This window comes from Neophocaena asiaeorientalis, unplaced genomic scaffold (genome assembly GCF_003031525.2).
Source record: "Neophocaena asiaeorientalis asiaeorientalis breed wild unplaced genomic scaffold, Neophocaena_asiaeorientalis_V1.1 scaffold140, whole genome shotgun sequence".
Taxonomy (NCBI): Eukaryota; Metazoa; Chordata; class Mammalia; order Artiodactyla; family Phocoenidae; genus Neophocaena; species Neophocaena asiaeorientalis.
The window spans coordinates 1,244,306-1,261,772 of NW_020173729.1; the positions used below are offsets into that span (position 1 = coordinate 1,244,306).

The window sequence follows — 17,467 nt, forward strand, 5'->3', positions numbered from 1 at the left end:
TGGCATGTGGGCTCAGTAGTTCTGGCTCGTGGGCTCTAGAGTGCAGGCTCAATAGTTGTGCTGCACGGGCTTAGCTGCTGCGTGGCATGTGGGATCTTCCTGGACCAGGGATCGAACCCGTATCCCCTGTATTGGCAGGTGGATTCTTAACCACTGTGCCACCAGGGAAGTCCTCCATAACGCAAGGCACTTTTAAAATCGCCCATAGTCCCTTTACTCTAACAAATTATCTGTTTTTCCATTTATTTTCTTGTCCATAGTAACATCTATTCTTGAACAGGACTTTCAAAATTTAAACATATACATCATATTTAAATATGCATTCTCTTTGACCCAGGAATTCTACTGTAAAAAATTTATCTTTAGGACAAACTAGACAAGTACATCAAATATAGGTATAAGAAAGCTCATTGCAGTGTTATTCCTAATATTTAGAAAGGAAATATTCCAACTGCTCATCAATAAGTTAAATATATTTGGAATACCAGGAAGCCATTAAAGGTGATGTTGTAGAGTTATATTTACTACCAAATTCCACAGATTAATAGCAATAACAGTAATAACAACAAAAAAGGAATAATAATAGCTAACTTTACTGAATACATAGTATGTGCCAAGGATGGGTCTAAGTGTTTTATATGTATTATATCACTTAATTTTCACAACTGGTCTATTAAGTAAGTATGTTATTGGGTATATTTTACAGGTGTAATGTTATAGAATAATAAATTCTATTTATTTATGTAAAACTGTGTGTCTGGGTGTGCATATAGAGATGTTTGAAAGGATAATAAATGAAATGTTGACAACAGATTTACCCTTTCCTTTTTATGTATTGATTAATTATTGTACACGACTATGCATTAATTTTATAAAAAGAAAGAACAAAACTATTTTTGAACATATAGGGAAACAAGGAGTTATTTTCTCGACATGATAAATAATTCATCACTTAAACCAAGGGTCAAACAATAAGTAAATAGCATGTGCTAGCTTATTCTCTTTTATAACAGAAAAAAAATAAGGCTGACTTCAGTCACTTCTTTAATGGTATTAGATACAGGAAATGTTACTACTATAGCTAATTAAAAATTTTAAATATGACTCTAGGAAAAAATGAAATTAAAAACTACCTTTTACAGATGATATGATTATATACCTAGAAAATCCTAGGAGATAAATTAAAATTGTACATAGGCAGGAAATGTGTTTAACATGTGTCATAGGTTATGACATAAACTGATAAAACCAAATGCATTCTTATATATTTTTGTCATCAAAAATATATTACCAAACATGCATCAACAGGGAAATAATCAGTTAATGATAATAAGTCCGTAATGTCCATGGTTTAAGAACTATTCCATTTTTTAAAAAGAATATGGTAGAGCTATGTGTACTAATCTTCAAAAATATCCAAGATTTATAAGTGAAAAAAACACATTTCAGAATGACAACACAGCATTATCCGATGTATTTAACAACAATGTAAGTGCATACGTATAATTGGATAGAAAACCAAGAGGACATACATTGAGCCAGAAGTAAGTACTTACTTCTGGGGAGAGATTGATATTGAAGGATGGTGGAGGAAGTAGGAGACTTTAACTTTTAACTCTACAGTACTAACTAACTATAAACTATATACATAACTATTTAAATTTTTTACCCTTAGGATATGTTCATGAAGTACTTATACAATTAAAAACAAATAAATAAACCAAAACTTCACATTGGTATTTAAAACATTGATTACGTGAATACATAAGTGCTAATCTAATTCAGGACCACACAAATTTCTTTAACAATTACTATGTAAAACTTTAATGGACAAAATAAAGAACAATATGAATAAATGGAGAATACAACTTACAGCTCTTTGAGAGGATTCAAGATAGCAAAGATGACACTATTTCCTAAGCTAAAGTATAGGTCTTAATACAATAAACAATAAAAGGTTCTTGGTAGATATTGCTTAGAACTTGATTAATAGTGAAATTGATCTCAAATAGGCAAGATCACCAAATACAAGGTTTCTGGAGGTAATAGGAGTGAGTACTTGTTTTCAGCTAAATCACCTCCTTTCCAGCCCTGCACTCCCTGAGGTCCACTGCTCCTCGCCTTTCCTGCTTTGGGTGCCCAATCTCTGTCTATACCTCTATTACACCAGTCACTAGTCTCCTTACCTGATGACTCCTCCAATAGACTGTATGCTCCTTGAAAGGAGAGACCATTTTCCTTGTACCCTGGCACTTAGCACCACAATTACCACAGAGCAATAATGTTTGTTGAATAAAGCAAAGCAAAATACAAGCTGTATAGTTCTGATGTTAAAAAGAGAAAAACTAATCAAAAAAATTCAATAGGAATTCCCTAAAATGGGTTAAAATATTAGAAAAATTCAACATCTAATAAACAAAAAATGTTACAGTGGAAAAAATCACTAATAAATATTACAGGAAAGTTGGCTATTAGTAAAGAAAAAATATCTTAGATTCATAGCTCATCTGATCAGATATAGCAAATTTCAAATGGATCAAAGCTTTTTTTTTTTTAATCCTATTTTTAAAAACTAAGAAAGAAAGGCGAGGAGTTTAGCCTGGAAATGAACAGAAGGAACCCAGGAATGCAAGAACTTGTATGACTATTGAATAGCATCAGAAACAAGGTGGAAATGTTCAAATAAATAAAAACTTAAAACATTTTCATAATGTGTAAAAACGTAAATATCAAAATGAAAGCAACAAACTAGAAAAAACAAGTAACCAATCCTTGCTATATGAAATATAAATTATACAAATTCCCAGTTTCCACTTGATAGATGGTTAAAACTAGAGGAGGAACAGGCAATAAATTATTTTACACAAAAAAAGAACACAAACTCTATAGTCATGAAAAATATTCAGTCAAATAAAATATCCTTAAGATTTTTATATACCTTTAAGCTATCAAAAATATTAAACTAATAAAAACAAGTATGCTTATTGTTTATGGTGATAAAGAATGTTTTAACCTTTTTAAAGGACAATCTGGCAATATGTAACAAGAGCTATAAAATTGTTCATGCCTTCCAGATAAGTACATTCTGGGTAATAAGCCGTAAGTAAACAGCCCAAATGAACAAAGTTATTTATATAAAGATATTCAATGCAAAAACATTAGAAAGCAGAAAAACTGAAACCACACAGATGTACACAAGAGGAATGGTTAAGCAAACTGGTATATTATACAACAGAATGACTACAGTTGTTATTCAAAGTGGTAGGTGAGATTATATAAGCAGAATAATAGAAGGTACACAGAAAAAATGTGGAACACAAAAAAGTATGTACAATACAAATATTTGTATTTTGAAAATGTGGGGGAATGTGGAGAGAGAGAAATCATGTATTGGGTTCTTTTCCAATAAAGTTTTTAAAAAATGTAAAAGGTCTGGCCATGACCATGGCATGGATCTTGAGCCTGTTGCGAAACTACTACTTAAGAGAAGGAGATTTTGGGTTAAGGATTGGAGTTTTCTCTCCTGTGACCCCGAATTTTCCTGTGATAAGACACTTTAAAATTTTAATTACGGTAGTGTATGAACTGTTATCCTAAGGTAAAAATTGCCTTCCCACAAACAGGGTCATCTTACAACTCCCACCTTACGCACTTATACCCACAACTGTTGCTGCAAAACAAGCAGCAGGAGGGGAGGGGACACACCCAATACCCGGTTCAACCCTGGCCCATCACTCAGCCTCCTGCCCAAGGCAGCCAAGTGGCCCTTGTCAGACAGCAAGAAGCCTTCCTGGCAGAAAGCAAGATTTCATTGAACTGATATAACCTGAGAGAAATTTAAACCCAAATAGTAGAAGGTTGTTAAAACATCTGCCACACCTGAAACTAACATGATATTGTAAACCAACTTTAACTTGAAAAAAGAAAAAACAATATCAGCCAAGATTCTGGGATTCTTCCTATCCTCATTTGGCTCTCTCAAACAAGACGTCACATGTGTTTGGGACAGAGTCTCAGCTGAGCCCAGTGATTCTGTACAACAAAAAAGGAACCTTTCTCAGGGGCACCAAAAGTCAAAGCTGAGGGTTGTAAGGATGTGGATCTACACACAAGTGAAGATCTAACAAAATCCTAAGTGGGGACTTACTTTCCGCAGCACATGTGATGCTTATCAGGCATTCCCAAGCCCAGGACGAGGACACAGTACTTCTGTGCCAAGTATTTCTGTGCTGCTTCTAACTTACTGATAACCAATTCCATCTCTTTTTTCTCTACAAGGCCCCTGAAAAGAAAAACAATAATCTGGATTAATGTTGGCAAATGTCTATATTAATTAGTAAAAAGTCAGAAGTATAAACTATTTTGAAAGAAACCTGAGTCAACACACCTCACTTATCATTTCATTTATTTTATTTGAGCTGTGGCAGAGAAAGTTCCTCAAAGCCCTTTGATATTTATCATTGTAATCAGCATCTCAAGTTTATGCTGAATATTCACTTTTTAAATAGATTCTTTATAAATTGTATATGTATTCTCAATTTTATACACAGGAAGTCCTAATTTATATAGAACAGCTCAACTAACAAATTGCCTATACTAGTTTCTGTGGCAGTTAGCAGCCAATTTTCCTGCTGTTTTGCTAAAACAGCCATGGAGACTCTTTCCCACCTTAGCTTCCCCTGGGTTTCTGATGTTATTACTAAGTTCCGGGGCTCAATGTTTGAACTACTCAATGTTTGCCCACCCTCAATTCTGTGTTTGCTAAGGAGGCATCTGTGGAATACCACTCTGGGAACTTTGGCATCAATTACAATCACCTTGCTTCCCTGTGAAAACACAGCCCCAGTTCCAATTGAATTGCAAATGTACTTTCTAAAAGGCAACCTGTTTTTAAGTTACAGCATGTCTGAAGCCTAATTTTAGACATTTTTGCTGTACAGTACAGTAGGAAACGTTGCCGACAATACATTCCAATGATTGCTATTGAAAAATGAAGTGTCACTAACTTTGTCTCTGCCTTTTTATTTTCAGAAAGATAAAAGCCAAACGAAATGCACTCTAAACAAGAAAGACAACCTGCCCCTTCTGATGTTAATCACTAGACTGACTGCATGAGGATAAGCCGTGGGGAAAGGTGGTGGGTTTAAGGATAATATGGATGTTTCAAAGCACAAAACATTATCACTGTGGTGAGAAGGCCTGTGAGTAATTGGAATAAAATGAGTTTCTGGAATAGATAAGGTGGGTTCCAACTTTAAATGCCCAAATATCATATAAACCCAACATACACACCCACGAGCACCCCGGTGACCATCACTGTGCCTGCCTCCCTGTTGCCTTCCCTCATCCTCACCCCTGCTTTGCCAGACCCGCCTATAGTTAATCTCTTCTTTTGCTGTTGACAACAAAGCAAACCAAACAACAACGAAGAAATGCTTTGAAACGTTTCCGCCAATGGTTCTCAAGTTTTAATATATGTAAGAATTGCCTGGGGTATTTGCTAAAAGTGCAAATTCCCAAGGGCAACCCCTCTTCCAGATTTTGGTTCAGTAGGTCTGGGTAGAGCCTGGCATTTAAAATAAACCCAGGGGGCTTCCCTGGTGGCGCAGTGGTTGAGAGCCACAACAGTGAGAGGCCCGTGTACCACAAAGAAGAAAAAAAAAATAAATAAATAAACCCAGGTATAACCCTTTGGAAAAATTTTTTAGTAATAATTTCAAGTGCCATACAATTGGTCATAAACTTTGATCCAATAATCTCTCCTGGAAATTTATTCTTTGTAAAAGATCATCCAAAGTTAGGGGAGAAATCTAATGCATGAAGATATTCAATGCAATTATTATTTATCTATTTGACTATCAGAAAAACTGGAGACTCCCAAAATATATAAAATAGAGGGATAATAGGAGTAGTAATACAGGCTGTAGTAATAGAGCCAAGTACTATTGAAGGATTTGACATTAACCTAACATATGAGTCCCCCCGTGGGATTGAAGCCAGGCACCAAAGTCTGTACCCTTAACTACTATACTACATTGCTTCTTAATAGGTAGGTCAGTAAGTTATTAACATACAGTAGCTTGATGGAAAGTTATGCCACCATTAAAAATTATGATTACAACGATTGTAATAACTTGAAAATACTTATGATGTTTAAAACTGCATACATAATTGTACCTTTGTTCAGAAGCTGTAAGTCCTAATTACAGATGGATAAACTCAGGGACAGAGAGTCGAGTTCATTGGTAAGGGATGTGGGGACACCACACTGTGGTTTAGGCAGAGACTTTGGAGTTAGAGACCTGGATTCTAGCCTCAGCTCCATCACTAACTTGGCATGTACAACAGCCATTTAACCTCTCTGAGCCTTAGTTTCATCATCTGTTAAATGGGGATAAGGGTTTTTCTTCTGGAATTAGGGCATTTAGTCATCTAAGACCATCAAAGTGTATCTTTAATATCCTTCTGTAACTCTTCCTGCTCTCCTCTCACAGGTTATAGGCTTTCCTTCCAAGGGCCAACCACTAGGCTAAGATAATATGCATTAACTCATCTAATCTGGACAATAACTGTAAAGTGAATGCTACTATTATCCCTATGTTATACCTCACTATTTTGACGGAAATTATTTTTTTTCTTAAAGTTATTTATATCCAGATATCTCAATGTAATTTATATTTGTTTCTATTATAATAAATAAACCAACTGACTACTGGAAGCTTGAAAATGAAAAGTTGTTATGCTTTTTTTAGAATCACACCACAGAACCATTAATTTTAAGGCTTGGATTTTTCTTTGTCATTCTGTAACTGATTCCTTCCATGAAAGTCTACCATATATCACTGGGTTCTAATAATTTTTAGTATATTTTATTTTATTATTTTTTAATAAATTTTTTAATTTATTTATGGCTGCGTTGTGTCTTCGGTGCTGTGTGCGGGCTTTCTCTAGTTGTGGCGAGCAGGGGCTACTCTTCGTTGCGGTGCACAGGCTTCTCATTGTAGTGGCTTCTTTTGTTGCGGAGCATGGGCTCTAGGTGCGTGGGCTTCAGTAGTTGTGGCATGCGGGCTTAGCTGCCCCGCAGCATGTGGGATCTTCCCAGACCAGGGCTCAAACTCGTGTCCCCTGCATTGGCAGGCAGATTCTTAACCATTGCGCCACCAGGGAAGCCCTTTAGTATATTTTTAAAATAACTAAGAAACCTTTCTTCTGTTATCTATTTCTATAAATTAAGAAATGAAACAATGTCTTTGCTTCTTTTTAAAATTTTTATTGGAGTATAGTTGCCTTACCATATTGTGTTAGTTTCTACTGTTCAGCAAAGTTAATCAGCTATACATATACTCATATCCCCTCTTTTTTGGATTTCCTTCCCATTTATGTCACCACAGAACACTGAGTAGAGTTCCCTGAGCTATACAGTAGGTTCTCATTAGTTATCTATTTTATACATAGTATCAAGAGTGTATGTATGTCAATCCCAATCTCCCAATTCATCCCGCCCCCCCACAACGTCTCTGCTTGATTAGCAACAATCCACAGAATTAGAAAAAAACATACAAAATATAAGCTAATATGCTATCAAAATCTAATAAATTTCTTCTTTGGAAATAGTTAAGACTCCTCAAACCTTCTGAGCCCACAGCTGGCTTGAGCCCATTTGCTTGCTACCACAGAAACACTTCATGTTCTCTGGCTGCTCTGCTAGATGTTGCATATTATAATGGCTTTACTATAGCAGTAGTGTTTGAATTATTTATTTGGTTCTTTACAAAACTGCTATCCCAAGACATTTATCTATCCACAAAATTTTTCAAACTGCCTGTTTACATGCAAGGATCTTGCATTTTGAAAACATTCTACAACAACAAATTGATGACTCTATCCAGCATTCCTAACAGCAAAATCACTGGGTCGGTTCCACATATAGTGGGGAGGGCAGCCTGGGCACTGGGAAAGTTCCATGGCTTGCAAAGGCCACCAAGCCTGAGAGACATTGTTCTGCTCTGGATTCTGAGTTCCCAGATTTTTGCCCTGTATAGCTCCGAGCCACCTCCACCTAAAGTGATTAAATTCTTCACATGTAGCCTAAGAAGTCGTTTTCTTTTATGATATATAATATCATTTTGGTCATATCTGTTAATTTTTTACATTCTTAGTTTTTTTCATTAGATGCTTACAAACCCTTTAGCAAGAACTTTGTAAGCAAGACAAACACAGAAACAATATCTCTATCTGCACTGTCCAATATGGTAGCTGTGAGCCACATGTAGCTACTGAGCACTGACTGTGGCTAGTCTGAATTGAGGTATATTGTATTTGTAAAATAGACACCATTTCAAACACTTACTACAAAAAAATACAGTATTTCATCAATAACTTCCTAGTATTGACTACAGGTTGCAATGATAATATTTTTGAGTCATTGGGTTAAATAAAATATCTTGTTAAAATTAATTTCACCTGTATCTTTTTACATTTTAAAAATATGGCATCAGAAAAGTTTAAATTACATATATGGCTCTCACATATTGGGCATACTCTTCTATTGGGCAGTGCTGGTCTATATTATTTGCAATATTTAGTTAACAGAATACCCATCTGAATTATTCAGTGAGACTTAAAACTGGTGAACCCCTTCCTGTAAAATGTTTTAGCATACTCCAAGATTTTAAAATTTCCATCATCTCTTTACCCTAGACAAAAGTTAGTTTTAATACTGGCAGTGATAAAGCTTTAAAGTGCACTACAGGGAATTCCCTGGCAGTCCAGTGGTTAGGACTCGGTGCTTTCACTGCCAGGGCCCCGGGTTCGATCCCAGGTCAGGGAACTAACATCCCGGAAGCTGCGTGGCGTGGCCAAAAATAAATAAATCAATCAATAAAAATAAAGTACACTAGAAAATTCTACTTACACCACACAGCTTTTGGGTTTCTTTTCCTGTGAGATTTTTTCCAAGTAATAATATAAATAGTACAACAATGCCATGAGGAAATTGTCAAGATTCTTATTCCTATGGGGAGATTAAAAGAAAATAATGAAAACATATTTCAAACAAAAAGCTTGTCACAAAAAAATATATGGGCACACAAGAATAAGTAGAAACACATGTTACCATACCCATCACACAACTAATTTACCGTTTAAAATTCTATCTACTATAACTGTTGAAGATATAAGAAACCTGATTTTCGTAAACAAAATTTTTTGAGAGGTTATAACTGAATTATAGCTTTGCTTACCAATTAGTTTTCATTTTTAAAGTGTTTTTATAATACAGGTAATTTTTTGTTGTTGTTTAAAAAATGTACACAAATGTGGGCTTCCCTGGTGGCGCAGTGGTTGAGAGTCCGCCTGCCGATGCAGGGGACACGGGTTCGTGCCCCGGTCCGGGAAGATCCCACATGCCGCGGAGTGGCTGGGCCCGTGAGCCATGGCCGCAGAGCCTGCAGGTCCGGAACCTGTGCTCCGCAACGGGAGAGGCCACAACAGTGAGAGGCCCACGTACCGCAAAAAAAAAAAAAAATGTACACAAATGTAAAAAGTAAAAAGACTCTCCCCTCACTCCTCTGTCACCATCCTACTCCTTAGTGGCAGCCACTGTTAAGGGTTTGGCATGAATCCGTCCTAAACCTTCTAGAGCATAAGCAATCACATATAAGGTCCTCCCCCACCAGCACACATACATATGCATGAATATATGCCTTACTTTTTTTTTTTTTGGTAACAAATGGGATAATGCGGTATATACAAGTCTTTGCAACTTGCTTCTGTCACTTACCTGTGTAACATGGACCTCTTTCCATGATACCATGTATAGATTTTCCTCACTTTTTTAAACAGGTGGATAAAGTATGCTATACTTCATAATTTATTTAACTAATCCTCTACTGATGGATATTTGGGTTTTTAAAAAATATTATAGACAATGCTGCAGTAATTATTCTTATAGCCACATCTCTGAGTAACTTCCTAGAAGTGAAATTGCTAGGACATAGAATATCTGCACATTAAAGTTTCATAAGTTTTGCTCTCCAAAAAGACTGCATCGATTTACAATCCCATCTCATTTGTTTTAAAACTAGAAGGCTTTGTTTTCTTTCTAAATATTCTTACAAGATTTTTGCTGCTTCCTTTCTAGCCCCAAACGGAAATTCTTACTCTGGCATGCATTCCTTAACCATACCTTGAGAGCAAGATGAAGATGACCATTGCAGACTTTTTTTTCACAGTATTGATAACTACCTGTCCTAGGTTGGGTTCTCCCAGAAACACACCATGAGACAGATTTGCGAGTAAGTAGTTTACTAGGAAGTGATCACAAGAAACATCAGTAGGGGAGTGGGGAGGTGAGATGGAAAGGGGGTGTTAACAAGTTCATTATCACTGTGGACCAATGTAGTTCAGTACCATGAGGGACTCTAGGAGACAGCGTAGAAAACTTAGAATTATCCTGACAGATGGAAGCTGGGATATTTATCTACCAACTCTCCCTCCAGCATATCATTGATTGGAGGCTGCTTCTCGGGCACTGACTTCCTAGTGCCCCAAGCTTGTCCTGTAGCCCTGCAGGCAGGCTGAGTGTGCTCCTGCCATAGAATAAAGCTTCAGGCAGAGAATCTCAGGTGTTCGCCATATGCGGCCTTTACTGAATGCTGAGGGAATCTGTGAGCGCTGCCCACAGCATAGGATACCCAACTCTCACTGAGCACTTACAAGTGCAGCTGCCAGGAGAAGCACCTTCCACGTACCGCCACGTGGAGACACCATTACTTCCAATTTTGTATCCAAGGAAACTGAGGCTCGGGAAGATCAAAAAGCTCACCCAGAGTCACACACCTAGTACTTGTTGGGGCTGCCAAACCTAACTAGTGGAGAAAACTGATCTTCAGTAAATGAGTATACCCTTTAACCAACATATACATAGCGCAGTCTCAGTGGGACTCTGACGACGTGCTCACCATACTCCTTGCCCTGGACTTTATTTGGGGCTCCTGTAACTTCTGGCTTCCTCTCTTTGGTCTCAGTCTTGGAAACTGAATCCTGAGAGAATGGCTTGCATAGAGCCAGCCCTTTCTCCAAAGATCAGATTTGTCTTCATTTATCAGATGGGATGGTTTCAAAATAAAAGATCTAAAATGTCTCACAAGCATTACATACCTCAGAAATGTTGTAAAAGAACAGATATGCTGCATCTCAGTATCTTGTAGCAAAAGCAAAGCAACAACTGAAAGGAGAGAAGATGGACAATTGAAAGAGGGACAAAGAGCTGCCTGTTGACACCAGGTAATACATGTAAGGATGATGAAGCAGTTACTCACATTTAGCATCGTGGAGCGTAACATTGCCCTGCTGACTTCGTTTCTCTATGCCTTTGGGTGACTTGTCTCTTAAAGCAAACCTTTTATCTGTCAACCTGTTTTGGGGATATAACAGTCTATAATAGTGCTTTGAAAGGTTTTAGTTGTATTTTATCTACCCTGAGGCACATGAGGTGTTTACTATAATGTAAGGAGACCCTGAGTGTCATGTGTGGGTTTCATTTAATGTAGGATCATTTTGGAATACATTTTATTAAACATTGTATTTACTATGCTAGGGGTAGGAGGAATGCACACTGCCTTACATAAAAGGTAAATACCAATTTGATCCAAAATAGATCATTTAAATCATCTATTTTTGGCATAGCTATCATTTTCATTTTTTTTAAAGAAGCTGAAAATTTGCTAATAGCCAAATTATCACAGGGATACATTATTGGGATGATTGTAACTCCCACCATAATTGTGAAATAGCGCATGTTCCTTCCTTGATGGCTATTTGCATTTCAACCTAGGAAGACGGGAATGATATTTTCTTAGCATCTGCAGAGGCTTAAGCCATTCTGCTGAGAGGTGCTATCAGCAACACTGCCATGGTGCTAAGTTAAGCTACCTGTCTGAAGCTGGACCATCAATTTCAGCAAAGTGAACTGCTTTGCCTTTCTTTCCTCTTTCTCTGAGTTCTACTGCAGGTGTAAAACTGTAATAGAAATGAGAAAATTAGGAACTTAACCTTTTCCCGGGGGAAACTAATCAGAGCATGACCATAGCTCATGGAACCTGAGGAGCAGCACATATTGTGAGTGTCCTGGAGAGGATCTGAGGCACAGCTGTGCTTAATTCATGTATTTACATGTGGTACAATCATCTAAAAAAGATGAAAAGATCAGACTTTACACTCAGCCTTTACGTATCACTAGCCCCCTGAATACCACCATACACAAAACGTTTCCATCTGAAAATGCTGCGGTAACTTCAGAAGAAACAGAAAGCTCGTGATCAGTTTGGAAGGATTTTTTGATTTACTGAGTACTTGTTATGTGCTTCTAAGCATGACCTCATTCAATCTTCACAGCAACTCTATTAGGAAACTATTACTATTATTACAATTTTTACATATGAGAAATATTGAACCTTAGAAAGATATTAAGTAACTGGACCAAGATCACTTAACGAGTGCCAAGGCCAGGACCGGGCACAGGTTCTCTAGCCACAGGGCCATGTGTTTACCCGCCAGGCAGTCCTGCCCCCAGAGCAGCCACCTCGTTATCACCGCTGTGGACTCTTCTAGAAGCTTGAGGATCTCGAAGAAGGTTTCAGGACCCTTTACTTAACTCAGGGTTGCTTTGACTCTATAGTTTTTGTACAAGCATTACCAAGCAGTAATGGGCCTAACTAACCATGGACCACAATTAAGCAACAAATAAATGTGTACTGAGGCCATACTCTGTGTCAGGCATTGCTATAACATTGAAAATAAGTGGTGTCTGATTACAGTCAATGCACAGACTCTCAGGATTATCAGCAAATGCTTAATAGGAAAACAGAGAAAAGCGTTTTGAAGACTAGCAGGATGTGGTTCCTGCCTCATAGAGAGTTCATTTTCTAGAATTGTGGTGTCTACCAAATACATTGGTTTGGTGACCATTGTGGATTATGACGTTTATTTTTCTGCTTGAAACAATGCCATGTTGATAACACCACCCAGAAGCTTAATCTCTGCCCACAGTTACATGTCTCTCTGTTAAATTTAAGCATAGATATAGTAAGTAGAAGCACTTTCCCCCAGATTTTAGTCATTCCCTAATCATGCATATATACTCTTTATCATCTCTTTGTCAACACAACAGTTTTGAAACAACTTCCTTTAAAATTTTTCTGGGATTGGTTACCCACAAAGTCATCATTTTAGAGAAATACCTCCCATGGGAATGATAAAGTTAACCAGTTTGGTACTTTCTTCTTCCAGGAGTTTTTGCCAACATCCTGGCAATATTCAGGTTGTAGACTAGGTTAGAATCTAAAAGCATGTACATGATATCACCTCAAGGGAATGATTTTTTGTATTTTTCTTTCTTTTCAGACCACTGGCACCAAGTTGGTTAGTGGATGTAGAAATTTCTAAACTTTTCATTCTTTCTTGTCCTCTTCTTATCACTGGTCTCCAAGGATTGGGTATTTAGAGGGAAAGTGTGCTGAAATACTGAGGAGGTGGCAGGAAAAAAGAAATGAAAGGATACCAAATGGTGATGCTGGGTACCTCCAAAGAGAGATGGGGCAGAGAGGAGGCATAGTGATGAAGAGAGCTATCTTCCACAGCTGTATACTTCTGTATTATTTCAGGTTATTTTAATAACAAGAATGTATTGATTTATTATCTGCGTTCCTAAAAAAAAAGTTGATAGAGGAAGAAACAGTGCATTGTTGATACATTCTATTGACAGGCCATTTAGATAGCCTTTAACAAAATCCTCAATTCCCCCAAACATTCAGACATTTTCTAAGAGCTCTTTGAAGTCCATTCTACTTGCTGGATATCTAATGTGTGGCATTAACAGAACCAACCTAAACAAGAACACAAAGTTGTTTTCAGTTTTCTCTTGGACCGTCACAACATTCTGGCCACTTACAAGCCGTTGGCTGTTAACTTCCCTAACAGGCTAAAGAAAACTCAGGTCACCAGCCCTTCCCAGGGTTTCTCTTCTCTAGAAGATGAGAGAATATAGATAGAAACACCCAATTTCAGTTAGTGTCAAATGAAATTGCTTCCCTCCTAACCTTGCCTCAGTCCCATCCCTATAATTCAACATTTTTTGCCCTATTAGTTAGTTTGCCTGAGTTGATTTGAGACAAGAGAGCCTTAAGATAAGGAAAGGATACATTTGGATCAGGTCTATGAACTAAGTCAAATGAACTTAGAATTATAAAATCATAAGATCATAGAATTTGGGGGTTAGAAGACATCTAAAAGATCATCTGGTACATGGTTATCATTTTACAGATGGAGAACTAAGGCTCAGAGAGGCTGACCATGTCTCAGTATTTGAAACTTGTGGCAGGTAGTGCCTGCTTTTAGCCAGTAGTCTGGCATTTACTGCGAAACCTCTAGTCCTTATTCTCTGACCTCTGGACACGTCTTCTCACACTTGCCTGAATGGCTTTTCACTTGACTGAAGTCATTCTCCGGATCAGATGGTGAGATGGATGTCTCTTTGTGAGTGTCCTGCCATAGCTCTAAAAGCAGCCTATGTTCACAGTGCATTTGGAATCACTAAGAAGTATCACTAGTAATAATTAAAAATTGTCCTTTGAACTGCACCTCTGATTGGCTCCCAAACCACAGTCTGACCTAGATCTGTACCTTCTTCCGGTCTCCGTAGTCTCCCTCTCAATCTGGCAACACATTTAGAATCACAGACCACACTGTGTTGATGTGATTTCCTAATATCACAGCCCAGTCACATCATTTCCCTTTGCCCTGAAATAAATGAGAAAAAGCAGTCATATTTTCTCCTAGAACCCATCACTAAAATGCGGAGGGCTGGACCACTCCTGGCTTCCACACCAGTTAGAGCTCTTCAGTGGTTACTAGAGTCTTTGGTTAGGCTGTGTTAAAAAACAAGAGAAGTTCAAGGCTTCTGGAGGTGTAGTTTCCTTGGCTGTATGTCCTCAGGGGAGTCCATGACCTTGGCAAACACTCAGACAGGCGGCTGGTTCTCTCCCAGCTGGGAGTAGGGGGCACTTGCAACATGAATGGCTAGGACTACAGACACTGTGTCAGAGAGAAGCATGCCTTGTTGGTTGGCCCATTACTTCCCCATTTAAAACCTTTCAATCCCCCCCCCACCCCCGACCCCACGTGGCCTCTGAATAAAGTTTAAATTCGTCAGCATGGTCTGTAAGACCTTTCACGATCTTGCCCTGGTTTAAAACTTCTACTTCCTCTCTTAACACTCGCCTGGAGCTCTACACCCAGCGTACTGACCACTTGCAGTCTCAGATGTGTCTGGGCCTCTGCACGTGCTGTTCCTTCTGCCTAGAACGTACTCTCCTACTCCACAACCAGAGCTCCCTTTGCCTTGCCAACACCTTCTCCTCCTCAGGTCTTAGACAGCGCCTCCCCTGGGAAGCCCTCCCTGTCTCTCCTGTCCACTGGCTTCAGGAAATGCCCCCATTTAGGTACTGGGTCAGGGCATTTGGGTGAATGCAGGTTTCCGGAGCCCCGGCCCAGCCCAGTGTGGCAGTGGTGGCAGTTACTGAGGAGGGAGCTGGAAAGTGAGCAGCAATCTCGGGGGAATGAGTCAGGGTCGGCTACCAAAAGATTCTCCTCCCAGTAGTAGCCTGGGAGGGTCTGGTTTACTTTCAGTAAGGAGAGCGGCATAGATATATCTTCCTGCACCTTCAAATTCCCAAGCTTTCCTGTGTCTATTACTTCCTTCCCACCATACTCAGCGGAAACTCTGCTTCTACCTTTTCCAAGCTAATCTGCGCTCTTGATCCCATTCCCACTTTCCTTCTCTTCTCTTCCATCTCTTCTTTCTACCCAAACAAACTCAAAATTTTCCTACCTTTAAAACAAAAGCAACAAAAGTCTCTTCCCTTAGTACTGGATCCCCTAAAGGCTACTGTCGCTTTCCTTTTTCACTGGTAAACTTACTGATGAGAAACTAGCAAAAATAGTCTTTATCTCAGATTCTTCTCCTCTAGCTACTGTAATCTGATTTCTACTCCACTGCCTTCCTGAAATGGCTTCTCACCTAAGTCCCCAGCGACCCCTAAGTCCAAAGGCTTCTTTTTGCCCCATCCTGAGCTCTCTTTAGCATCTGACATCGCTGACCACTCCCCACTCAAATTCCCTCTCTTATTTTGCCTTTGAAGGCCTTTGTGTGTCTCAGGGCTTTCCTCCTGACCCTTCTAATCATGCTTTCTCTTCAGTTAGCTCCTCTTTCTTTGCCTGTCTGCTATTCCTGAGGGCCACGTGAAGATACCTTTCAAAACCTTAAGACATACACACGGATTAAGAGACATATCAAACCAACTGTAATGTATGGAAATTGTGTGGATCCTGACTGGAACAAACTTTTAAAATATTAGACAATAGGAGACATCTGGATACAAACTGCATATGTGACAAGGTTAAGAAATTACCTTTTGTATTTTTAGGCCAGTAAATAGTAATTTAGTTATATTTTTTAATAGAGTGCCTATTTTTTCTGAGATATGTACTGAAATACTTATAGATGAAATGATATGATATCTGGAATTTACTTCAAAATAATCAAGGGGTGGAGAAGATGAGGGTATAGATGATACAAAGTTGACCTTAATTTGGTGACTGTTGATGCGATGCTATGCTATGGGTATGTGAGGGTTCATTATCCCATTCTCCCTACTTCTGTTTATGTTTGAAATCTTCCAATATAAAAAGTTTTAAATATTTATATTTAGTTAAAATTTTTAAAATAACACTATAAGAGAAAGAAAAGCTGGCAACAAAGTCAGATGTACAATGATTTCAGGTACTGGAATTATCAGTCACAGAATGTAAAATAAATATAATCAGTATGTTGAACACAAAAGAATAAAAATAAGGTGGTAAGCCTTAACACTGGTGCACCGGTGGTCTTTGGGGGCAGAACTGTGGCAGAACCCCCCACTTTCTACTTTTATATACTTGTTTTTCAACAAGTATGTGCAACTTTGTAATGAGGAAAAAAGATACGGAAATGGAGAGTAAGTTAAAAATGTATGTGTGTGTATACATACATAAAAGAAGATTTGGAAAGCTATACAATAACTGTTACCATGTTAACAGTCATACTCTTTATGTGGGATTGTAAAGTTTTTTTGGTTGTTTTCGCTTAATGGTATTTTCTGGTTTTTAAAAATAATATGATATTTTAAAACATTTCATAATTTTTAGAAGTAGGTATTTCCTAGGCTTCTGGCCTCAGTCAGTTCACTTTCCACTGTAATTCTGCACCGGCCCCTCTCAGGAAAACCAAACCCCTGCTTACTGAATTCTTGACCTGGACATCTCACAGGCAGGTCCAGTCAGCCCGTGGAACGCGCAGATACAGAGGGCCGATTGTACTATGTCATTTTATATAAGGGACTTGAGCATCTGCACATTTTGGGACCCGCAG

At 38.3% G+C, this 17,467-nt stretch overlaps 1 protein-coding gene across 1 annotated transcript in view; it reads right to left on the reverse strand.

Annotated features, from left to right (window-relative positions):
- PPP1R36 (protein phosphatase 1 regulatory subunit 36) overlaps positions 1-17,467 on the reverse strand; it is a 35,829-nt gene that overhangs the window by 8,500 nt on the left and 9,862 nt on the right. The window contains 5 exon segments of the mRNA XM_024750856.1: positions 4,148-4,282; positions 8,915-9,013; positions 11,161-11,227; positions 11,322-11,416; positions 11,935-12,021. Coding sequence (XP_024606624.1) covers positions 4,148-4,282; positions 8,915-9,013; positions 11,161-11,227; positions 11,322-11,416; positions 11,935-12,021 — 483 coding nt within the window.